Genomic DNA, 24,655 nt, shown 5'->3' with positions numbered 1-24,655 from the left:
TCTGCCTGTAGCCCAAGCTTTCAACTCTCCCAAGTACCTGTTATTTAAGACTTACCTCTTTTATGAAATGAAAGGCTTGGTTTTGGTTGAACTTTAGGCAATTAAAAGGTGTGGCAAGTTATTTTCGGCAAAGTTAGGTGCTTTGGCAAAAGGACAGGGAGAGGCAAAGCAGCCTCTCTAAGTGTAGTACTTCTTTTCTCTTCTTTCTTTTTGAGAGAGTTTCACTCTTATTGCCGAGGCTGGAGTACACCCAGCTAATTTTGTATTTATAGTAGAGACGGGGTTTCTCCATGTTGGTCAGGCTGGTCTCGAACTCCTGACCTCAGGTGATCTGGCCGCCTTGGCCTCCCAAAGTGCTGGACTTACAGGTGTGAGCCACCATGCCCAGCCTTAAGTGTAACATTTCCTACATTTGCCCAAAAGGGCGTCAGCTTCTTAAGCAGCTTCCTCCTTTTCCTCTGGATGACAGGAATCTCCCAGCTCTGGCCCCTTCCCTTTAGAGAGGTGAAAGTCCTAGCCGTAAGGCCCAAAGTTTCTACCACTTCAGTATCTGGCACTCTGACTGGGAAGAGCAGATTCCAGGACTCCTGGTCATGTGGGGGAAGGGGAGCCACAGGCTGCAGGTAAATGGGCAGATAAAGAGAGATCCTTGGGTCAGGATCTTGATTTAGTTTCCAGACACTGTCATTCCGGTGTGTCAGCTATGGGATGTCAGTAATCAATAACACGTTTGTGTATTAGTAAAAATTCTGGACTTTAAAGCTGATGCTGGATAATTGTGAAGTCAAAACGGGAAATTTTTTGTATGACTGTAAAACTAGCTATTTTATTGTTGATATCTCATCATCATGAGACAAAACAGTTATATAGAATTATATGTCAGACTGACATGAACAATCTTTTTTTTTGAGGCAGAGTCTCGCTCTGTCACCAGGCTGGAGTGCAGTGGCTCGATCTCGGCTCACTGCAACCTCTGCCTCCCGGGTTCAAGTGATTCTCCTGCCTCAGCCGCCCGAGTAGCTGGGATTATAGGCATGCGCCACCATGCCCGGCTAATTTGGTATTTTTAGTAGAGACAGGGTTTTTCCATGTTGGTCAGGCTGGTCTCGAACTCCTGACCTCAGGTGATCCGCCCGCGTTGGCCTCCCAAAGTGCTGAGATTACAGGCGTGAGCCACCGCGTCTGGCCCCATATTGAATTTTAAGAGGGTATGCAGAAGCCAACATACAGCTAATTCCTGTCTGTTTCTGAGGAAGCCGTTCCTTCCTCATGCTCGAGATCTCTTTTTGTCAAGCCCTAGGAGGGAGGAGGGAAGGTAACGGAAGGCTTATTTTCTCCAGGTAGTTACTTCATTCTACCATTTCATCCAAAGTTTTAGGATTTTTCCTAATACAGTGTGCTGGGTTGGGTTTGGTGGGATGTAGCATAGTGGATCTAAAAGAAGCTGCTTTGGATTCTGGCCAAGTTGAATTGAAGTCCAGATTTGGCCATTGACTTAGCTGTGCAGCCTTGGCAAGTGACACTTGCTCTGAGCTTCAAGTTCCTTTTCTATATTAGGGGGTGTTATATATCTTGCTGTGTTATTCAGAGGATTATAATTCATGCCTGTGACTGACTGGCACAAGAGATAACAGATGACAGATGAGCAACTGGGACCATCTTTGAGCCCAAAGCATGGTAACAGGCATTGTGGACGATGCAACATAATGACTGACAGAAAGGTACAGAGAGGGAGGTACTCTCTTTAAAAAATTGTGAGAGTCTTATTCTTGGTAAGACTAAAATAGCAGCTACGTGATCAATGGGAAAGGTGTTTCAGAAAGCATTTTTGTTTAATGCTAAGATCACTTCAGTTTCCAAGGTCATATTAAGAAACATCCAATTTAGAGAAAAAACTCTGTAATAAGTTCAAATACCAAAGCATAAAGATGAGGTAACACAGTGCCTGTGCTGCATGGTTATACAAATGAAGCAAGAGAAAGGTAGTGATTGCTTCTAAATTCTCACTGAAAATCCGATTTAAAGGTTTATTGCAGTCTAGATATTTTTAATTTTTCCCTTGATTATCAAGATGGTTGATGCTAATAAGTACTGTTAAAAAACTAAAATGCTTTCGAATATGGAACTTCTTTTAGTTGAGAATTGTTAATATGGAAAAGATGAGTTGGACTGGTACTTCTTGTGCTCTGATTTTATTTTTATTTTTATTTTTTTTGAGACAGAGTCTCGCTCTGTCACCCAGGCTGGAGTGCAATGGTGCAATCGCTGCAACCTCCACCTCCTGGGTTTAAGCAATTCTCGTTCCTCAGCCTCCTGAGTATCTGGGATTACAAGCGTGTGCCACCACGCCTGGCTAATTTTTGTATTTTCAATAAAGACCGTTTCACCATGTTAGCCAGACTGGTCTTGAACTCCTGATCTCTGGTGATCCAACCACCTCGGCCTCCCCAGGTGCTGGGATTAAAAGTGGGCGCCACCGTGCCAAGTCTCCAATTTGCTTTAAAGGCAATAATGAGATGAACTATCAGGCAACTGGGATCTATTCCAAGTTCTGAGATTTTCTTCTGCCTGGGCTATGTGACCATGAGCAGGTGTTTAACTTCACAGGGCTCAGGCTCTTAACCGACTGAATGAGGTCACCACCTCCCGTCAGGTAGAACGTGTTAAACATTTTGAACTCTTCGGATTAAGGCTAATTGCTACTGGGATTATATTTACGTATAATTAAGCAACTCTAAGCAGATCAGGTGCAAGTTATTAATAAGGAACAGACAAATGCTGTCTAAGGCAAAATTTGCATACAAGGTAATACATGATTATCCCAGTTGTTTACTGTGGAACGTGGGGTCCCATGAGGGAAAACTAAGTACATCTCTTAGCCTTCCAGGTTTTTCCCTATCATGGTATAAAAACTTACTTGAGGCCAGGCACGGTGGCTCATGCCTGTAATCCCAGCGCTTTGGAGGCCGAGGTGCGGGGGAGAATCTCTTGAGGCCAGGAGTTCAAGACCAACTGGGCAACACAGCAAGACCTTGTTTCTTTAAAAAAAAAAAAAATCTACTTAAATATCAATAAGATAAATTCATGTATTCCTATAAAGACACATATCCCTGAAGTAAAGCCAGTCTACCATTTGTTTAGGAGAAACAGTTTTTAGATTCTCTTCTTCTAAAAAGTAATTTGACCTCTTTGCCTCATCCCAAATCCCTGAGATTTTGAAAGGATAAAGCCACCAACTTGGAGCTCTTTCAAAGGATTTATTTGCTACAGAATTGCTTGAGTCCACCAATGAGAAGAACTCAGGATTTCTGTGTTTAAAAGTATTTTGCTTACTGCTTTATTTTTACAAGTGCTGCCATATCCAAAAAGCACTTCTTTTTGCCAGCATTTGGCATGTCAAGAAGAGGTTAGAAAAAGTTAGAATCTATAGAATTGATGTCTAAAAATAGGAAAAAAAAAGAATATTTGATCCTCATTTGGATAGCTCCTAAATTGAAATCACATTCATCTGCAAAATAACTTTTTTAGGTCAAAATGCTGTATTTTTAACCACAGATGCTGACCTTGACCTTGACTGGTGAATATTTCCAGGCACCGTATGGATGACAAGACAGATGCCAATCAGTTGGCCAAATCTGATATATGCCCTACCTGGCTTGTGAAAATTTTTAAGTATCTCTTAACCCCAAACCTCCTGGTTCTCTGAAACCGACTGTCTTAATCTGATTCCCAATACTTTTAAAAACCAATAAACAAAATATTCCCTGAAAGATCATACATATAAGTATTTGTTGCCTGTGAACAGATACAGAGAAACCAAGTACAAATGTGCATTAACAATTCAGCGACGTAGCTGTGGATCTCTGGATGGCTACGCAAGCTGTGAGAAAGTCCCCCACTGGCTTTGCACTTGCTGCGCACCAGAGGCGACCATCCAGGCAGCATCAACCTGAAGAGGGGGTGAATCCCAGCAGCTGCTCGATAGGCTTAAACCGCCACTCGTCAGCCTCCAGCTCTTCTACCAAACCAGCTAGTTTTTCCATCCGAGCAACTTGCTGATCTGTAAAGAGTCAAGGAGAGAATACTACACAACAATGTATTACCCATGAGACTGCCACCAGCCACCAAGATGATGACTGGTATAAAAATAATTTCTAGGCCGATTGCGGTGGATCATGCCTGTAATCCCAGCACTTTGGGAGGTCGAGGCGGGCGGATCACGAGGTCAAGAGATCGAGACGATCCTGACCAACATGGTGAAACTCCGCCTCTATAAAAATACAAAAAATTTAGCTAGATGTAGTGGCATGCGCCTGTAGTCCCAGCTACTCGGGAGGCTGAGGCAGGAGAATCGCTTGAACCCTGGAGGCAGAGGTTGCAGTGAACCAAGATTGTGCCACTGCATTCCAGCCTGGCGACAGAGAGTGAGACTCCGTCTCAAAAAAAAGAAAAAAAAAAAGTCAATTTCTAGATGGATTTTTTTTCCCCTCAAGATTCTCTTTTGTTTTTGCGGGGGAATGGAGACTTGCTTTGTTGCCCAGGTTGCTGTGCAATGGCGCCATCTCAGCTCACTGCAGCATCTGCCTCCCAGGTTCAAGTGATTCTTCCGCCTCAGCCTCCTGAGTAGCTGGGACTACAGGCATCCACCAGTGCCCAGCTAAGTTTTGTATTTTTGTAGAGATGGGATTTCACTATGTTTGCCAGGCTAGTCTCGAACTTCTGACCTCAGGTGATCTGCCTGCCTCGGCCTCCCAAAGTGCTGGGATTACAGGCGTGAGCCACTATGCCTGACCCTCAAAATTCTCATAATGGGGTCTTATTCTATGCTGGTCAGAAGCTTAATTTTTTTTTTCTTTTCTTTTTTTTTTTTTTGAGACAGCGTTTCACTTTTGTTGCCCAGGCTGGAGTACAATGGCATGATCTCAGCTCACTGCAACCTCTGCCTCCTGAGTCCAAGCGATTCTCCTGCCTCAGCCTCCCGAGTAGCTGGGATTACAGGCATACGCCACCATGCCTGGCTTTTTGTATTTTTAGTAGAAATGGGGTTTCTCCATGTTGGTCAGGCTGGTCTCGAACTCCCGACCTCAGGTGATCCGCCTGCCTCGGCCTCCCAAAGTGTTGGGATTACAGGCGTGAGCCACTGTGCCCGGCCTATTCTTTTTTTTTTGAGACGGAGTCTTGCTCTGTTGCCCAGGCTGGAGTGCAGTGGCGCGATCTCGGCTCACTGCAAGCTCCGCCTCCCGGTTTCACACCATTCTCCTGCCTCAGCTTCCCGAGTAGCTAGGACTACAGGCACCTGCCACTATGCCCAGCTAATTTTTTTGTATTTTTAGTAGAGACGGGGTTTCACCATGTTAGCCAGAATGGTCTTGATCTCCTGACCTTGTGATCCGCCTGCCTTGGCCTCTCAAAGTGCTGGGATTACAGGCGTGAGCCACAGCGCCTGGCCTTTTTTTTTTTTTTTTATGTTGGAGTTTCTTCTAATGTTAAAAGTCATTTTAGGCTGGGCACGGTGGCTCATGCCTGTAATCCCAGCACTTTGGGATGCCAAGGCAGATGGATCACAAGGTCAAGAGAGTGAGACCATCCTGGCTAAATTGGTGAAACCCCGTCTCTACTAAAAATACAAAAATTAGCTGGGCGTGGTGGTGGGTGCCTGAAGTCCCAGCTATTTGGGAGGCTGAGGAAGGAGAATCACTTGAACCCAGGAGGCGAAGGTTGCAGTGGGCCACGATCATGCCACTACATTCCAGCCCGGGAGACAGTGAGAGACTCCATCTCAAAAAATAAAAAAGTCATTTTAAAATAAAATGATCACATTTTCAGGATGTGCCCTATTCTTTTTTTTTCTAGAGACAGGGTCTCACTCTGTCACGAAGGCTGGAGTATGCCTCCTGGGTTCAAGCGATCCTCCCACGCCAGCCTCCCAAGTAGCTGGGACCACCAGCATGTGCCACCACTCTCTACTAATTTATATATATATATATATATTTTTTTTTTTTTAGAGATGGGTTCTCACCATGTTGCCCAGGTCAATCTTGAAGTCCTGGGCTCAAGCAATCCTCTTGCTTCAGCCTCCCAAAATGCTGGGATAAGAGGTGTGAGCTACTGCACCCGGCCCGGATGTGCTCTGTTCTTAAAAAAAGTACGCATCCTCTATGCCATAGTGATTTGTGGACTAAAATCCTAGCGTTAGCGGCAATTACAGCTTTTCCCCCTACATGATGTTTCAATGGAGAAATGGTCTGGTGGGGGAACACAGTTTGTTGATGCAGAAATGAAGGCCTAGTGAGGCTTAATGTAACAGAAAAGGTGTTACCAGGATGTTAGAGTATAGATAGACCAGGAGGTATCGTACAAATACTTGGAGATGATGATGGTAATCAGTGGAGGACAACAGTAAAAGGAGGTGTCGGACAGGAGAGGAAAAAGCAACACAAGGCCGGGCATGGTGGCTCAAGCCTGTAATCCCAGCACTTTGGGAGGCCGAGATGGGCGGATCACGAGGTCAGGAGATGGAGACCATCCTGGCTAACACGGTGAAACCCTGTCTCTACTAAAAAAACACAAAAAACTAGCCGGGCAAGGTGGTGGGCATCTGTAGACCCAGCTACTCGGGAGGCTGAGGGAGGAGAATGGCGTAAACCCGGGAGGCGGAGCTTGCAGTGAGCTGAGATCTGGCCACTGCACTCCAGCCTGGGCGACAGAGTGAGACTCCGTCTCAAAACAAACAAACAAACAAACAAACAAAAAACAGCAACACAAGAGGAGCAGGAAGCACTGACTCCCTGGACAACCAACTTTTTTGTTTTTCAGACAGGGTCTCACTCTGTTGCCTAGGCTAGAGTGCAGTGGTGCGATTCCAGCTCATTGCAGCTTCAACCTCCCGGGCTCAAGTGATCCTCCCACCTCAGCCTCCCAAGTAGCTGGGACTGCAGGTGTGCGCCACCATGCCTGACTAATTTTTGTTTTTTGTAGAGATGCGGTTTCACCATGTTGGCCAGGCTGGTCTCGAACTCCTGACCTCAAGTGATCCACCTGCCTCGGCCTCCCAAAGTGCTGGGATTACACTGCACCCGGCCCCAACCTTAAGGCTCAATGTGGACATTATGACTAGATTAAGACCTAGAATGTTCTTAAATTTAGGAAGTCCACTAAAATAGCCTTGCTGAGTTTGGGGGTTTTTGTCACAGCCTCATCCAACCCCCAGCAAATTTATTCTCACAGTCAAGTACACAACACTCATGTGCTTACCATGTTTCACCTGTTTAAGCGTGGATGCCACTTGATAGCTAAAAACAGATTCGCAGAGGAATCTCTCAGAGCCATCTACAAACAAAAGGAGAAAAGGTTTTAATCTGCTGTAAGGGTTTTATGGCTTCTGATAAACCAAGTAAACTTGTTTCTTCTTTTCCCTGCTTCTACATTCAGGGTCTAGTTCTCAGTGTTTACAAAGATGGGATCTGTTTCATTTAGAACTAAGACTGTTATAAAAGCTATTTATTCTATACCTAGAATATTAAAATAGTCCCTCTACTTAAGAGTTTAAAAATAGTGTTTAAAAAAACAAAAACAAGAAACCTCAGTCTGATGTCCTGGTCAACACTTCCCTCTTCCCAACCTGAGAGTTCCTTAATGTTCTCCTGTATGTCAAGCAAACACTGGCAGCTGACACATTTGGCCATGTGGCTGGCTCCTGTGGTATCAAAATATAAAGGTTCACCAAAACTCTAAATCATTTTCAGTCTAAAAAACAAAGCTGAGGAAAAAACAATTGTTGATTTTTAATATATCAAATTACATCACTCTGATAAACACAGAGCACTGCCAGGAAATTTCATTCTGTGAACGCAAACTGTAACCTTGATTTTCCAACTGAACCAAAACACTGCAATTTGGATGATGATAAGAGTATGGTGCAAGTTCAGAACCTAGCATTGTACTGGTGCCAAGAACTGCCCAATAAGAAGTGGCCAACTCAGTTGCCACAGCACTTGGAAGATGATCATGAAACACAAGCTAGTTCATGTTATTCCTTGTCAGGCAAGAGCTGATACAGCAAAACATATTCTCAAAAATTTATGGCTCATGTAGAAACATTTGATTTTTAAAAGGGTAGCAGAAACCATTTGGGGGATGTACCTTATTGCGAAAACCCTAAAACAAATGGGGAGAGAGGACACAGCTGTCCTTTTTCAGGCAGTACTTCATGTCAGCACTAGTAGACCTCAAGCATTCACCCATCAATCATGGGTTGTTGTGTTGGCAAGGTATTAAGTGGCAAGGAGACAGGACTAACACATTCTGGCCTCATGCTGAGTTTCACACAAGGGAGATCTTATTTCAGAAGTCACCATAACCAATTACAAAAAAAACCCAACTATAGCTACTGTATCCAAAGAGCTTGAATATATAACCAAGAGCGCATCCTTCCAATATTGTCTTCAAAGTGATCAAAAAAAAAAAAAAGAGAGAAAAAGAAAAAAATGAAAGTATAATTATTGGGATGTATATTCTTTATATTCTTCAGAGAGAGTGTTACATTCTGTAAATTCAAACTTTTTTTTTTTTTTGAGACCGAGTCTCACTCTATTGCCCAGGCTGGAGTACAGTGGCACAATCTTGGCTAACTGCAACTTTCACCTCCTAGGTTCAAGCAATTCTCCCTGCCTCAGCTTCAGAGTAGCTGGGACTACAGGCGCCCGCCACCATGCCTGGCTAATTTTTATATTGTTTAGTAGAGACAGGGTTTCGCCATGTTGGCCAGGTTGGACTCGAACTTCTGACCTCAGGTGATCTGCCTGCCTTGGCCTCCCAATGTGCTGGGATTACAGGCATGAGCCACCACGCCCGGCCTTCAAACCTCTTTTAAACATACTGTGTGATACGGGATATGATCCCATCTTCTCCACCCAGTCCCATTTCTCTGGTTGAATATAAGTCGCTTCTGAGCTGCTGATCACCACACTGGGCAAATAAATATTTTCATTTTAAATTAACAAAATAATAGCTGGGTGTGGAGGCAGAGATTGCAGTGAGCTGAGATGGTGCCACTGCACTCCAGCCTAGGTGACAGAGTGAGAATCCATCTAAAAAAAAAAAAAAATTAACTATTACACTGACAATCCAGTTTAAAGATCTAGACAAGGTAATACATAACTGAGTTTTTTTTTTAGATAAGAGCAATGAACAGCAAATAACTACAAATTCCATGACAGGAAGAGGGACTGTTGAGAACATTTGACACCAATGATGTAATTTATTATAGGTCTTCTGTGTAAATGGTATGTCAGTAGTCATCATCCTATTCATACTCTTGCTTAAAAAGTCCAATTATAACTCATACTTTATTTTAGAAAGAGAAAAGCATAGATAGAGTTTACTTCCCAGGTGGTTTGATCCTGAACTTTAGGATTGCACACATGGCAGTGGGAATTATGGGCTATAAGGATCAGGCCAACATGTATATGGAAGCTCCTGGAAGTACCCCCTCTCACTTACATTTAATCACAGGCACCATTAGGATAAAATGGTTAAGTTGTGATATTTGCATATCTTCCTTGGTAATGAACTTCAAAGCAAAAGGATATAAGCTAAACTTTCAAAAAGGCACCTCTGCGGCTGGGTGCGGTGGCTCAAGCCTGTAATCCCAGCACTTTGGGAGGCCGAGACGGGCGGATCACGAGGTCAGGAGATCGAGACCATCCTGGCTAACCCGGTGAAACCCCGTCTCTACTAAAAAATACAAAAAAACTAGCTGGGCGAGGTGGTGGGCTCCTGTAGTCCCAGCTACTCCAGAGGCTGAGGCAGGAGAATGGCGTGAACCCGGGAGGCGGAGCTTGCAGTGAGCTGAGATCCGGCCACTGCACTCCAGCCTGGGGAACAGAGCGAGACTCCGTCTCAAAAAAAAAAAAAAAAAAGGCACCTCTGCATGTCACTCTACCACACTGTATGCCTGTGGAACACACTTTTGCTGATTTGCAGCTCCCTATTAACAACAAAGTCCAACTGCTTCTTAGCCACCCTATTAGATGTGATATCAGTACCAGTCTAAAGCCTGGAGAGCAGAGTCAGTTGGGGGCAATCTCTTCCATTTAGAAACTGTAATCAAACCCTTTGTAACACAGCAAGTAGCAATACATCAGCTTTCCTCATAAGGGACAAACAAAGGTTATAAACAGGGAAAAGTTCACTAAATTACCCAAATCTAACACCATCGCCAACTCCAATAAATTAGGATGGTAACAAATACATTAAAAAGAATATTACCTCACAGTAGGAAATTAGACAATGCCAGATAATTTATACTTCAGTGGCTACAGTGTCTCTAAAATATAGCCACTGATGGGCTGGAAGGCAGTCTTTAATGCGCTCAGTAATAACCGGGTGAGGACAATTTTGGTCAAGGGCAGGAGAATGCTGAAAACTGCTGCTTATGTGAGGTGTCCTCAGACAGCAGAGGCACAAAAAAGTTAATTCACAAGGTTAACTACAGATGATTTGGGTTTACTATCCTAGACTCATGAGGATATAACATCAAGTTGAACCTGCTGAGATTAAAAACAGCACCCATCCTTGATTCCTAACTAGTTTTGTTCCTTACTCTTGACAGGCAACCCTGTGCTCTATTTTCATATTCTTTTTTTTTCAAATGGAGTCTCGCTCTGTCACCCAGGCTGGGGAGCAGTGGCATGATCTCAGCTCACTGCAACCTCCGCCTCCTGGGTTCAAGCAATTCTCTCAGCCTCCCGAGTAGCTGGGACTACAGGTGCATGCCACGACGCTTTTTTTTATTTTGGTATTTTTAGTAGAGGCCGGGTTTCACCATATTGGTCAGGCTGGTCTCGAACTCCTGACCTCAGGTGATCTGTCTGCCTTGGCCTCCCAAAGTGCTGGGATTACAGGTGTGAGGCACCATGCCTGGCCTCTATTTTCATATTCTATTAAACTATTACTGGTCAGGTACATGTGTGTTAGATTTATTGTATAATAGAATAGTATCACCTATAAACATGGTAGAAAATGCTTCCAAATCCAATATCCTTACATTAAGAGTACTCTTTTCAATTTAATATTCTTGATTTGACCAAGAATATTAAATGGGTTTAGGGGTTGCTATCTCTACATTATTTTTCACAGTCTTTAAGTGTAAGCAGCTTTAAGATTATCGGTAAAACTTGAAATCTAAGAAACACAATCAAAACTGTGCCCTGTGTATTTATACTTACTATAAATGTATCCTACAACAGAGACCCAACACATTTCTCCATGAAGCATATTGAGATGGAATAAAAATGGATAGATCTATAACTCATTAGAACGTCAACATTCAGACTAATCTCAGAAGCCTTTATTCTTCAGTATCTCCACATAATTTGGTGTATACTGACAAAGAATGCTGATAGCTTTGAGACTGTCGAGGTACTTCCTGTATTAAATTCCTCTTATAGCTAAAATTTAAATGATTTTAATCTTAGAGCTCCATTATTGAATACTGATTCTTCTGCTGCTATAAAACTCATGAAGCAATTTAAATGTCTCCCACTTTTGATTTGTTTTGTGGGAAACTTCCTCAATACTAGATCTCTGCTGCATATAAATGAAGTCATAATATAGTTTTAGCACCAAATATGGTAACAGGGCTCCAATTGTTCACTACTTCCAACCAGACTCAGTAATACTAACTTGAGTATTTAGTTAACACAATTAAAGAAAATAAAAAGGCAAAGAGAGAAGTATATATATCACTAATTACATATGCTACCTGGTCATCTACCTCACCACTAGTCATAACCCAAACCAATGCTAGGGAGCTCTACGGTCCCAGAGTCCCCCCGTGGTTTCCTGTCACAAATGATTTTGGGCTTAACCCATAACTCTTTTTATTATTTCTGATTATTCATCACCACCAAGGCCAACTATAGTTTGTATCTTTTCTTTTTTTTTTGAGACAAGGTCTCCATTACCCAGGCTGGAGTGCAGTGATGCAATCACAGCTCACTGCAGCCTCCACCTCCCAGGCTCAGGTGAACCTCCCACCTCACCTTCCTAAGTAGCTGGGACTACAGCCACATGCCATCACACCTAGCTAATTTTTGTATTTTTTCTAGAGACAGGATTTCATCATGTTGCCCAGGCTGGTCTCGAACTCCTGGGTTCAAGCAATCTGCCTGCCTCAGCCTCCCAAAGTGCTGGGATTACAGGTGTGAGCCACTATGCCTGGCCGATAGTTTGTATCTTTCTCACAGATATTCCTAGATTAGTTTAAAAATATATTTGTGTAAATTTGAAATATTAAGGCCAGGCACAGTGGTTCATGCCTGTAATCATAGCACTTTGGGAGGCTGGGTTGGGCAGATCACTTGAGGTCAGGAGTTGAAGCCCAGCCGGGGCAACATGGCGAAACCCTGTCTCTACTAAAAATACAAAAAAATTAGCCAGGTGTGGTGGTGGGCACCTGTAATCCCAGCTACTTGGGAGGCTGGGGCAGGAGAATCACTTGAACCTGGGAGGCAGAAGGTGCAGTGAGCCAAGATTGAGCCACTGCACCCCAGCTTGGGCAACAGAGCGAGACTCCGTCTCAACAACAACAAAACAACAACAAAAAAATTGCAATACTTAAAGGAAAAAAGATCAATATATAATTAAGCACTAAAATGCTAGAATCAAGTAAATTTTGAATCCTTAATAGGTTATTCCCCAAAGGTTTTTTTTTTTTTTGAGAGAGTCTTGCTCTGTTGCCAGGCTGGAGTGCAGTGGCACGTTATCGGCTCACTGCAACCTCTGCCTCCCAGGTTCAAGTGATTCTCCTGCCTCAGCCTCCCGAGTAGCTGGACTACAGGCGTGCGCCACCACATCCAGCTAACTTTTTTTTGTATTTTTAGTAGAGATGGGGTTTCACCATGTTAGCCAGGATGGTCTCGACCTCCTGACCTTGTGATCTGCCTGCCTTGGCCTTCCAAAAACGTTGGGATTATAGGTGTGAGCCACTGCGCCCGGCCTCCCAATGCTTTTAAAAAATCTATTATTATTATTTTTTGAGACACAGTCCCATTCTGTCACCCAGGCTGGAGTGCAGTGGCATGATCATGGCTCATTGCAACCTTGAACTCCTGGGCTCAAACAGTCCTCATGCCTTGGCTTCCCAAAATGCTGAAATTTTAGGTTTGAGACACCACTTCTGGTCCCAGTGTTTTTCAAAATATGGAAGACTGCCTTCATGAGAAGGGCCTGGATGCTGGTAAAAAATGAACTCCTGAGCTACACCCTAGACTAATTCAGAAGCTCTAAGGTGGGCCCAGAAATATGCATTTTATTTATTTATTTTTTTGAGACGGAGTCTCGCTCTGTCACCCAGGCTGGACTGCAGTGACACGATATTGGCTCACCGCAACCTCTGCCTTCTGGGTTCAAGTGATTCTCCTGCCTCAGCCTCCCGATTAGCTGGGATTACAGGTACCTGCCACCATGCCTGGCTAATTTTTGTTATTTTTAGTAGAGAAAGGGTTTCACCATGTTGGGCAGGCTGGTCTCGAACTCCTGACCTCAGGTGATCCACCCGCCTCGGCCTCCCAAAGTGCAGGGATTACGGGCGTGAGCTAGAGTGCCTGGCCAGAAATGTGCATTTTAAGTAAACTCTTCAGGTGATTTTTATGCCTCCTGATAAGAATTATTAGTCTAGCTCTTCAGATGACGTGGTTACAGCCTGTACCCTGATCTTGGCCAGTCAGTCAGCCAATGATGCTGAATAAGATAGTGAATGATTTGATGCAAATCTGGCTCTGGTGCTAGAAAAACCACACAGCATCATGCTGCAGTGGGTCAGGAGTCATGTTCACATAAAAGGGCACTGTATTAGCTTTTATTCCCTCTTAGAACCTTTCTGACAGGGTGAATCTATCTGTAGATTAATCATACTATAAAAAAACACCTCAAACCTACTACCATGGGAGGTAGACAGGTGCCAGGATAAAGCAAACTGGAGTAGGAGGTCAAGAGAATTCCTGGATTCAGTGCTGACTCTGTTTTTTTTTTTTTTTTTTTGAGATGGAGTCTCGCTCTGTCACCCAGGCTGGAGTGCAGTGGCTCGGTCTTGGCTCACTGCATGCTCTGCCTTCCGGGTTCACGTCATTCTCCTGCCTCAGCCTCCCGAGTAGATGGGACTACAGGCGCCTGCCACCATGCCCAGCGAATTTTTTTTTTTGTATTTTTTAGTAGAGAAGGGGTTTCACCGTGTTAGCCAGGATGGTCTTGATCTCCTGACCTCGTGATCTGCCCGCCTCGGCCTCCCAAAGTGCTGGGATTACAGGCGTGAGCCACCGTGCCCGGCCAACTCTTTTTTTTTTGAGACAGAGTCTCATTTTGTTGCCCAGGCTGGTGTGCAGTGGCATGATCTCGGCACATGGCAACTTCTACCTCCCAGGTTCAAGTGATTCTCCTGTCTCAGCCTTTCCAGTAGCTGGGATTACAGGCGCGCACCACCATGGTCGGCTAATTTTTGTATTTTTAGTAGAGATGGGGGTTTCACTGTTGGCCAGGCTGGTCTTGAACTCCTGGCCTCAAGTGATCCGCCTGCCTCGGCCTCCCAAAGTGCTGGGATAACATGGATGAGCCAGGGTGCCCAGCCCTACCTCTGCCTTTAACCTGGTCAAATCACTTAACTTTTCTGGATCTAAATAACTTTAGATGACTTCCTTGATTTCCAAAGTCCTTTTCAGCTCCAAATTCTGATTCTGGAGCAAGACTGTTTTTAAATATATTATTTTGAGATGGGGACAAGAGATGAAATGTAGAGCTGAAATCAGGGCAAACTCATCTTTAATCCACTTAATAGCTTCTTTACAATTAATATTCATTGCAGGTCTGAAACCAATTATTCAGAAAGCAGCATGAGATCACCTTCTAACATCTCTCCAGCTCCTTTGGGGTAGGTGAAAAGGGCTTTCCGTGGTGGGGCAAGGTCTGAGACACTGAAGCCAGATCCAGTGACAGAACTTCCACTGACCCCACCAGCTGAGGAGGATGATGATGAAGCAGCCATTTCCTCTCTAGCAGAGTTCTTACTTCACTACAGAGAAAGAAAAACAGCAATTGGCAAGTTTATGGAAGTGAGAGTGACAACATTTCATTCTAGCTGCCGTAAGGGTCAGCATGCAGAGTTAGCTCCCCGTTTTTCTATCCTCTCTACTTTCACGATATTTTATTGATGTCTCAGGCCAAAATATCAGTCAGGTTTTGAACTGAAAATAAGCTTAAGAATAGTATATCTACTTAAAACACGAATTCCTACCATTAGCAAACTGTTTATGTCAACTGAGATTGACTGTGGGTGATTTATGAGTTATGAAGGGGTGATATGGCAGTGCCAAGGCAGAAATTTGACTGAGGAAATAAGTTATATGAGGATAAAAGCATCACACTTCACAGGACAGTTTGTCTTGGATACATCCTGATCAAGCCACATCAAGAAATTATAATATTTTCCAAATACAATTCCAGAGTAACACTGTGTTCTGTTCCCAGGGAAGGGGAACTAGTTAGGAAATACCTATTGGCCTTCTCATTAAAAATTAACTTTTGGCCAGGCACAGTGGCTCATGCTTGTAGTCCCAGCACTTTGGGAGGTGGAGGCAGATAGATCACCTGAGGTCAGGAGTTCAAGACCAGCCTGGCCAACATGACGAAACCCTGTCTCTACTAAAAATACAAAAAAAATTAGCCAGGCGTGGTGGTGGGCGCCTCTCATCCCAGCTACTCGGGAGGCTGACGCAAGAGAAACGCTTGAACCCGGGAGGCAGAGGTTGCAGTGAGCCTGGGTGACACAGCAGGACTCTCTCTCTCAAAAAAAACAAAACAAAACAAAACAAAATTAACCTTTTCATTCAAATGTAATACCCAAACTTATCACTTGGTGGCGTCCCAAAACCGGAACAAAAAGTTCAGGAAACAATCTTGGAAATCACGGCCTATTATGAACACAGAGCACCTGTGAGTGTTTAACCTTATTTCATATCAAAAAATGCAAATGTTATAGAGAAAACTGTCCTGAACACATGACACCTTACTAAAGTTCAAAACAAACACTCTCTTTGCCACAGAAGCTTACACGACTTCAACAAAAATTCTAAAAAGTGTATATAGTATTTTATTTCCTTTTTTTCTTTTTTTTTGAGACACAGTCTTGCTCTTGTCACCCATACTAGAGTGGCACGATAGCAGCTCACTGCAACCTCCACCTCCTAGGTTCAAGCGATTCTCCGATTCTCCTGTCTCAGCCTCCCAAGTAGCTGGAATTACAGGCATGAGCCACTGTGCCCATCTAATTTTTGTATTTTTGGCAGACATGGGGCTTCACCACATTGGCCATGCTGGTCTCGAACTCCTAACCTCAGGTGATCTACCTGCCTTGGCCTCCCAAAGTGCTGGGATTACGGACATAAGTCACTGCACCTGGCCTCTTTCCATTTTTTTTTTAAAAACAGAGACGAGGTCTTGCTATGTTGCCCAGTCTGGCATGTATATATGTATGTACGTACATATTTATTTACGGAGTCTCACTCTGTCGGCAGGCTGGAGTGCAATGGCATGATCTCTGCTCACTGCAACCTCTACCTCTCAGGTTCAAGCGATTCTCCTGCCTCAGCCTCCTGAGTAGCTGAGACTACAGGCGCCGCCACCACGCCCAGCTAATTTTTTTTTTTTTTTTTTTGGAGACGGAGTCTCGCTCTGTCGCCCAGGCTGGAGTGCAGTGGCCGGATCTCAGCTCACTGCAAGCTCCGCCTCCCGGGTTTATGCCATTCTCCTGCCTCAGCCTCCCGAGTAGCTGGGACTACAGGCGCCCGCCACCTCGCCTAGCTAGTTTTTTGTATTTTTTAGTAGAGACGGGGTTTCACCGTGTTAGCCAGGATGGTCTCGATCTCCTGACCTCGTGATCCGCCCGTCTCGGCCTCCCAAAGTGCTGGGATTACAGGCTTGAGCCACCGTGCCCGGCCTAATTTTTGTATTTTTAGTTGAGACGGGGTTTCACCATGTTGGCCAGGATGGTCTCCATCTCTTGACCTCGTGATCTGCCCGCCTCGGCCTCCCAAAGTGCTGGGATTACAGGCATGAACCATCATGCCCAGTCAGTCTGGTCTTTAACTCCTGGTCTCAAGTGATCCTCTCACCTTTTTCCCAAAGTCTCACTGTGCTCAACTCTCTAAAAAGTGTATACAGTATTTTTTAAAGAAAAAATGGCCAGGTGCGGTTGCTCACACCTGTAATCCCAGCACTTTGGGAGGCCGAGGCGGGCAGATCACGAGGTCAGGAGTTCGAGACCAGCCTGGCCAACACAGTGACACCCCATCTCTACTAAAAATACAAAAATTAGCTGGTCATGGTGGTGCGCACCTGTAATCCCAGCTACTCAGGAGGCTGAGGCAGAATTGCTTGAACCCGGGAGGCGGCGGTTGCAGACAGCCAAGATTGCACCATTGCACTCCAGCCTGGGTAATAGAGTGAGACTCCATCTCAAAAACAAACAAACAAAAAAATTAGCCGGCTGTGGTGGTGGGCACCTGTAGCCTCAGCTACTCAGCAGACTGAGGCAGGAGAATCACTTGAACCTGGGAGGTGGAGGTTGCAGTAAGCTGAGATCACTCCATTGCACTCCAGCCTGTGTGACAGAGCAGACTCTGTCTCCAAAAAAAGAAGAAGAAAAAAAAAAAAGGTTTAGTGCCACGCTGTCTAATAGAACTTTCTGCCACGATGGAAATGTTCCAGTGTTCTATTTCTGCACTGCACAATATGGTAGCCACTAGCTTCATGTTGCACCTATAAACTGGTATGACTGAAGAACTGTATTTTAAATTTTATTTAATATTAATTAAAATTTAAGTAGCCACATGGGGCTATTGGCTGCTGTAATGGATAAAGTTCTAGTATTTAGATTAAAAATAACTTTATATTGATTCGTACACTTTAAAATGGCTAGTGGTTAATTTTATGTTATGTGAGCCAGGCATGGTAGCTCGAGCCTGTAATCCCAGCACTTTGGGAGGCCGAGATGGGCGAATCACGAGGTCAGGAGATCGAGACCATCCTGGCTAACACGGTGAAACCCCGTCTCTACTAAAAAATACAAAAAACTAGCTGGGCGAGGTGGCGGGCGCCTGTAGTCCCAGCTATTTGGGATGCTGAGGCAGGAGAATGGCGTAAACCCGGGAGGTGGAGCTTGCCGTGAGCTGAGATCCGGCCACTGCACTCCAGCCTGGGCGACAGAGCAAGACTCCATCTCAAAAAAAAAAAAAAAAAAAAAAAATTTGTGTTATGTGAATTTTAACCCAATTAGAAGAAAGGACTTCAAAAAGGATTGTACGCTGGTGGCTAATGCCTGTAATGCCAGTACTTTGAGAGGCCGAGGTAGGCAGATCACCTAAGGTCAGGAGTTCAAGAACAGCCTGGTCAACATGGTGAAACTCCATCTCTACTAAAATACAAAAATGAGCTGGGCATGGTGGCAGGTGCCTGTAATCCCAGCTACTTGGGAGGCTGAGGTAGGAGAATAGCTTGAACTCAGGAGATGGAGGTTGCAGTGAGCCGAGATGGTGCCATTGCACTCTAGCTTGGGCCACTAGAGCAAAACTCCATCTCGGGGAGCGGGGGTGGGGAGGAGGAAAACGGATTGTAAAATGAATTTTCCTCTATAATGGTCAGACAGAATTTTAGCTGAGCTGTTTTTTTTTTTTTGTTTTTTTTGTTTTTGTTTTTTTTTTGGCCAGTCAGGTGAAGCAGTGGGAGTGGAAAAGAAACAAAGAAATCTGTAACTGGTGGTGATCAGTTAGTGGAAACACCATCGTACCTAGACCAGACTGAATTTTTTTCTTTCTTTTTTTTTTGCTAGTTGCAAAATGAACATATTTATTATAAAAAAGTTGAAACCTATTGTTTTGAGGCAGGCTCTCGCTCTGTCACCCAGGCTGAAGTGCAGTGGCGTTATCATGGCTATTGCAGCCTCAATCTCCTGCGCTCAAGCAATCCTCCAACCTCTCAACCTCTCAAGTCGCTGGGACCACAGGTGCATTCCACTGTGCCCAGCTATTGTTTTTACTTTTAGTAGAGACAACTTCTCACCATATTGCCCCCAGGCTGGTACAGATCTCCTGTCTCAAGCAATTTTCCCAACTTGGCCTCCCAAAGTGTTGAGATTACAGGTGTGAGCCACCATGCCTGGCTGAAATTTATGTTTTTTTCTTTTCTTTTTTTTTTGAGACGGAGTTTCCCTCTTGTTACCCAGGCTGGAGTGCAGTGCCGCAATCTCGGCCCACCGCAACTTCTGCCTCCCGGGTTCAAGCAATTCTCCTGCCTCAGCCTCCCGAGTAGCTGGGATTATGGGCATGCGCCACCATGCCTGGCTAATTTTGTATTTTTAGAGATGGGGTTTCTCCATGTTGGTCAGGCTGGTCTTGAACTCCCGACCTCAGGTGATCCACCTGCCTTGGCCTCCCAAAGTGCTGGGATTACAGGCGTGAGCCACCGCACCTGGCCATGTTTTTTGAAAATAGAAAAAAGTGAGGAAATGAAATACAAATATAAAATTTATATACATAAAATCCAGTTTCCTAGTAAGGAAACTGATACAGTATGTCTTGAAACACTGGCTGTTCTGTTTGCTTAATTTTGTGATGAAGATTTAAGGTTGTTAGAGAAGCAGAGCTTGGTTTCTGATTTCATTACATGTCTATAAGTAACACTGATTAATAGTGAAGTGGGAACCGGGAACAATGGTAGAACAGCTATTATAACAAGACTGTCAGCAAAAATGTAAATTGATTAATGACATTTTATTTTCTTTTATTTTTTTGGAGACAGAGTCTCACTATGCTTCCCAGGCTGGAATGCAGTGGCACGATCTTGGCTAACTCCAGCCTTGACCTCCTGGGTATAAATTATCCTCTCACCTCAGTCTCGCGAGTAGCTGGGACTACAGACGCGTGCCACCAAACCCCACTAATTTTGTTTTTTTTTTTTTTTTTTTGAGACGGAGTCTCGCTCTGTCCCCCAGGCTGGAGTGCAGTGGCTGGATCTCAGCTCACTGCAAGCTCCGCCTCCCGGGTTCACACCATTCTCCTGGCTCAGCCTCCCAAGTAGCTGGGACTACAGGCGCCCGCCACCTCGCCCGGCTAGTTTTTGTATTTTTTAGTAGAGACGGGGTTTCACCGGGTTAGCCAGGATGGTCTCGATCTCCTGACCTGTGATCCGCCCGTCTCGGCCTCCCAAAGTGCTGGGATTACAGGCTTGAGCCACCGCGCCCGGCCTTAATTTTGTTTATTTTTTGTGGAGATGAAGTCTCACTATGTTGCTCAGGCTGGTCTCCAATTCCTGAGCTCAAGTGATTCTCCCACCTCAGTCTCTCAAAGTGCTGGGATTATAGGCCTGAGCCACTCTGCTCAGCTGACATTTTCAATCTTGTTATTAGATCACTCTTCCTTTTTTCTCTGAGCTCTGATAACTTTCCAAATTGTACTCATATCCACAGAGGCAACAACTTTTGGAGTTAGATTAATATCCAATCTTCCGGAATACACTGGGTCAAAATATAACCTGACAAGTTTTTGAACTTAAGCAGTAAGGGATCAGGTCCAAATCTCTAAGTGAATACCTGGTGGGATTCAAATAAAGTATACAGACAACTTAGCCACCTTTTGGAGAGTAGCTCAGTCTTTATTTCCCATCAGTTCAGAGTAGAACCCACGGTGAATTGTATATATCTTACCTCAGATTTAAAACTCTATTTTTCTTACACCCTGATAAACACTCTATTCAGTTGCAAATGCTTTATATTTTATATTTTGAAGTCAGGTGCTCAGCAGAGCACCCAAGCAACTGCCAGAGTGAGGACAGCTTCAAAAGGTAGCCACAATGTGACTTCTAAGCTGAATATAATCAAAGGAATTCCCTTTCATCCTGTTTTCTTTCAAACTCTCAGAACTACTATCGTTCCATACACAAAACAGCCAGGGTTAAAAACTGGAGCACAGAATTAGCACAAAGCTAACTTTAAATAAGCAGTTTTCTGCTGAGGTGGAAAGATAAACCTAAATAACTTCTAGCTCTAAAGATTTCAGTTAAATTTTGAACGCTACCAGCAAGTGGTAAATGAGAGTAAAGCAAAACTAATAAACCCTAGGTTGTAACTGCTCTCAGGGCAGGCATTAACTGATCACCAGAACCAAACATAACACCTGGCCTATGGTAAGGAAGTAGCTGTTCATTTCAGTAAATGTTTGCTGAGTGAATTAAATATTTCACAGAAACTACAGATTCCTTAAAAGTCATCTAACCCAACTTCCTCATTTTATACATGAAAAAATAAAACTGAGGTGTAGAGACAATTTTAGCTTATCTGCTGTGACATTCTGAAGCAATGGCTTGTTGGCATGTCATTTGTCATGTGCAAGGTAAAGCAGCATAGTGGGTAAGATTATGAAGCCTCTCTGAGTTCTGGTTTTGCTACTTACTTGCTGCAAGACTGTGGACAAATCATTTCACCCATTTATGCCTAGTGTTCCCATTATTGGAACGCTAAGCATGTGGGAGTTATTTATATCCTACTGCTCAAGGTCATTGCCAAGGTCTGATGGCAAAAATGTAAAAAATTGCAACTGCTGGCATTTTATTTTTTTTTTTTGAGATGGAGTTTCGCTCTTGTTGCCCAGGCTGGAGTGCAACGGCACGATCTTGGCTCACCGCAACCTCCGCGTCCGCGTCCGCCTCCCCCTCCGGGATCTTTTTGTTCCTTGGTTGTCTTATCTGCAAAACGGGAAACAGGCTGAGTACCCTTCATTCGAAATGCTTGGGACTGGAGGTATTTTGGATTTCGGATTTTCTTCCAGGTTTTGGGATATTTGCATTATACTTAATGATTAAGCCTCCCAAATCCGAAAATCTAAAATTCAAAATGCTCCAAATAGCAATTCCTTTGACCATCCCATCAGTGCTCAAAAGTTTTAAATTTTGGAGGATTTTGGATTTCTAGATTAAGGATACTCAACCTGTAATAACATTACCTATCTCACACAGGTGTGACAAAGATTAATTAATACACGTAAAACACTTGGAACGGTTACAGGCTTAGTAAACACTTCATAAATCTTGGCTATTCAAAATCATTAACAGAGAGTTACTCCTGAGTGTTTTTTCCTATGCAGATCCCAGTTTTTCATACTTACTATGAAAAAAACCTCATGGAAAAAGTCTTAATTCTCTCCATCTAACAGAGTCAGCAAACTCCCAGAGGCGAAAGAATCTGCTCAGGAGGAGGGCCAATACCTTCTATTAAGCACTTTACAATTTATTTATTTATTTATTTTTTGAGACAGAGTCTCGGTCTATTAAGTTCTTCTACTAAGCACTCCAGGCTGCAGTGCAGTGGCGAGATCTCGGCTCGCTGCAAGCTCCGCCTCCCGGGTTCACTCCATTCTCCCGTCTCAGCCTCCCGAGTTGCTGGGAACTACAGGCGCCCGCCACCACTCTCGGCTAATTTTTTGTATTTTTTTTTTTTAGTAGAAACGGGGTTTCACCGTGTTAGCCAGGATAATCTTGATCTCCCGACCTCGTGATCCGGCCCGCCTCGGCCTCCCAAAGTGCTGGGATTACAGGTGTGAGCCACTGCGCCCGGCCTACACTTTCCTTTTAAAGTTCATGATCTTAAGAAACATCCTGCCACCTTCGAAGTCTTTCTACCCTCAATGCAGAGCACACAACCAGGGTCACAGTGTTTCCACAGTGCTTCCTGAGCATTTCGGATGAATGAATGCAGAACAAATGACAGAACGCAGGGCTCACCAAAGGTCATGCAGGAGATAGACAAGCGTGGTGTCATCAGTATTGGTTCATTACGGATTTTTTTCTCATTGTGCAGATCTATTCGCACAACTCTATTTTCAACTAGTCTGCGAGGCCCACCGGAGGTGCTCAGTAATGTTTTGTTGAACAAATACTGATGAAGTATCCCGGGATTTGGCCCTGTCAGGGAAGTTGGGGCTGACAGTGGAGGTCCTCACAGGAGAGTAACGATGCTTTGTGGACAGATTGCTGTGTCTGAGATAAGATGCTTAAACATTTACTTCATGTACGGCAGGGATGACCTCGCATTCATAGTGTTTTTTTTTTTTTTTTTTTTGAGACGTGCAAGCTCCGCCTCCCGGGTTCACGCCATTCTCCTGCCTCAGCCTCCTGAGTAGCTGGGACTACACGCGCCTGCCACCACGCCCGGCTAATTTGGTTTTGTATTTAACACGGTGAAACCCCGTGTTAGCCAGGATGGCCTCGATCTCCTGACCTCGTGATCCGCCCGCCTCGGCCTCCCAAAGTGCTGGGATTACAGGCGTGATCCACTGCGCCCGGCCTTCATAGTTTTATGAATATAAATTCCTTTCCTTTCTAACAGATATATACCTATTTTCTTAAAAAGAGTAATTCCTTAAAAGTTCCTACCCTAGTACAAAGGCAAATCATTACAAGCAATCATTAAGTTCCATCATCAAAAAATCGTTCCACTTCAAAACAGCTGGATTACAACCCAAACCAAATAGACGCCGCAGCTGTAACTGGGGGTGGGGTGGGCGTGGAGAGAAAGTGGCCAGAGAGGGGAGCGGCCAGAACACCAGCGGCTCCCAAGCTAACTCCTAGCCACGTTTCCCACCCAGCTGGGTCCCCAGGAAACGACGCCATCGGCGTTGTCCCACTGCGCAGGCGCCACTCTTGGCCCGCATGCGCACTCAGTCAAACCCGGCCTGGGAAAATTTCCTGTCGCACGTCTGCTACAGCAGTCTCCTGTTTCTCCTCCTACCTTCTCCATTTTTCTAGTCCCTGCAGGTAGGATCCTAGGGGTTAACTCCCTTTTCACCAAGCTCCCGAGGGCCCTTGAGCCCTCGGCCTCTTACCTCAGCGGCTTTAGCACTTTCCCGTACGGCCCCGCCCCCGGGACCAGCCGGAGCGGTCACGCTCACCACGACGAGGACGGCGGCGTGCTCGCGCCCCCACGGAGGGGCCAGCGGCGAAGGACGCGTGCGCGCGCCCGTGCCGTGGTGGGCGTGGCCGGGGCGGAGACCGGAGGAGGGGAGCAGAGGACGCGCTGGCGGAGGGGAATTCCGGGTTCTTTGCCTCCTCGCCCTACTTTGGTTTACCTGCAGCCGCCTAGTCCTCTTCTCCTCCTTCTCTTTGATGATTCGGGTCCTCGGCTTCCCTCACGATATTGCAGAAAGACACGGCTTTCCTCTTCCTCTCCAAACCACCTCGAAGCAGGGTTAAGTTGGTTATTCCCGCCTTTCCTTCCGAGCAGTCTCGTAGCGCAGGGCCATGTAGGACAGGTAGATGCTGCATTTGCTGTCTCTGCGACAACTACGTGTTTTTCCGGAGCTCTTGTTCTGAGGGCCCGACTTTCACCTTAGTCTGCTTTTGTGGGGAACTTTTTTTTTTTTTTTAGCTGTCGCCTTGAAAGTGTTTTTTCATTGAGAACTTTAGAGGCCCTAGGGAATAGACCACTGGGTTGTGATGTCATCGACTATTGCTAATGATGTGCTCTTTTCCTCTGTCCATGTCGGTTTACGTTCTATGTTGTTATTTCTCACAAAACCTCTTCTTGGTTCTGTAAGCACACAAATCATCAATTATT

General features: G+C 44.7%; 2 protein-coding genes across 7 annotated transcripts in view; one reads left to right on the top strand and one right to left on the bottom strand.

Moving 5' to 3' along the window:
• Positions 1-3,237: 3,237 nt before the first annotated feature.
• On the bottom strand, positions 3,238-24,069 carry ANAPC16 (anaphase promoting complex subunit 16). Of its 3 annotated transcripts, none has more exons than XM_023204994.2 (5): positions 23,925-24,063; positions 21,727-21,789; positions 14,899-15,067; positions 7,255-7,329; positions 3,238-4,060 (listed from the first exon to the last, which is right to left on the bottom strand). In XM_023204994.2, exons 3-5 carry the CDS (start codon positions 15,038-15,040, stop codon positions 3,945-3,947), a joined length of 333 nt encoding a protein of 110 aa, XP_023060762.1. In that variant the 5' UTR covers positions 15,041-15,067; positions 21,727-21,789; positions 23,925-24,063; the 3' UTR covers positions 3,238-3,944. The 3 variants fall into 3 exon arrangements, with proteins under 3 accessions (XP_023060762.1, XP_023060761.1, XP_023060763.1); XM_023204993.2 differs by having other exon boundaries at positions 21,498-21,789; positions 23,925-24,062; XM_023204995.2 differs by lacking the exon at positions 21,727-21,789 and having other exon boundaries at positions 23,925-24,069.
• Positions 23,623-24,655, top strand: part of ASCC1 (activating signal cointegrator 1 complex subunit 1) — a 126,845-nt gene continuing 125,812 nt past the window's right edge. For 2 of the 4 annotated variants that reach the window (XM_023204989.2, XM_031936181.1), the window contains exon 1: positions 23,780-24,286. The gene's annotated coding sequence lies outside the window, so the exon portion shown is untranslated. Of the gene's footprint in view, positions 24,292-24,655 lie in introns of all 4 variants that reach the window. The other 2 variants (XM_023204988.1, XM_023204992.2) reach the window with 2 other exon arrangements.

Source organism: Piliocolobus tephrosceles, chromosome 9, assembly GCF_002776525.5.
Source record: "Piliocolobus tephrosceles isolate RC106 chromosome 9, ASM277652v3, whole genome shotgun sequence".
Classification (NCBI taxonomy): Eukaryota; Metazoa; Chordata; class Mammalia; order Primates; family Cercopithecidae; genus Piliocolobus; species Piliocolobus tephrosceles.
The sequence above is the reverse complement of the archived record's forward strand: the minus strand, read 5'-3'. Positions and strand labels throughout refer to the sequence as shown.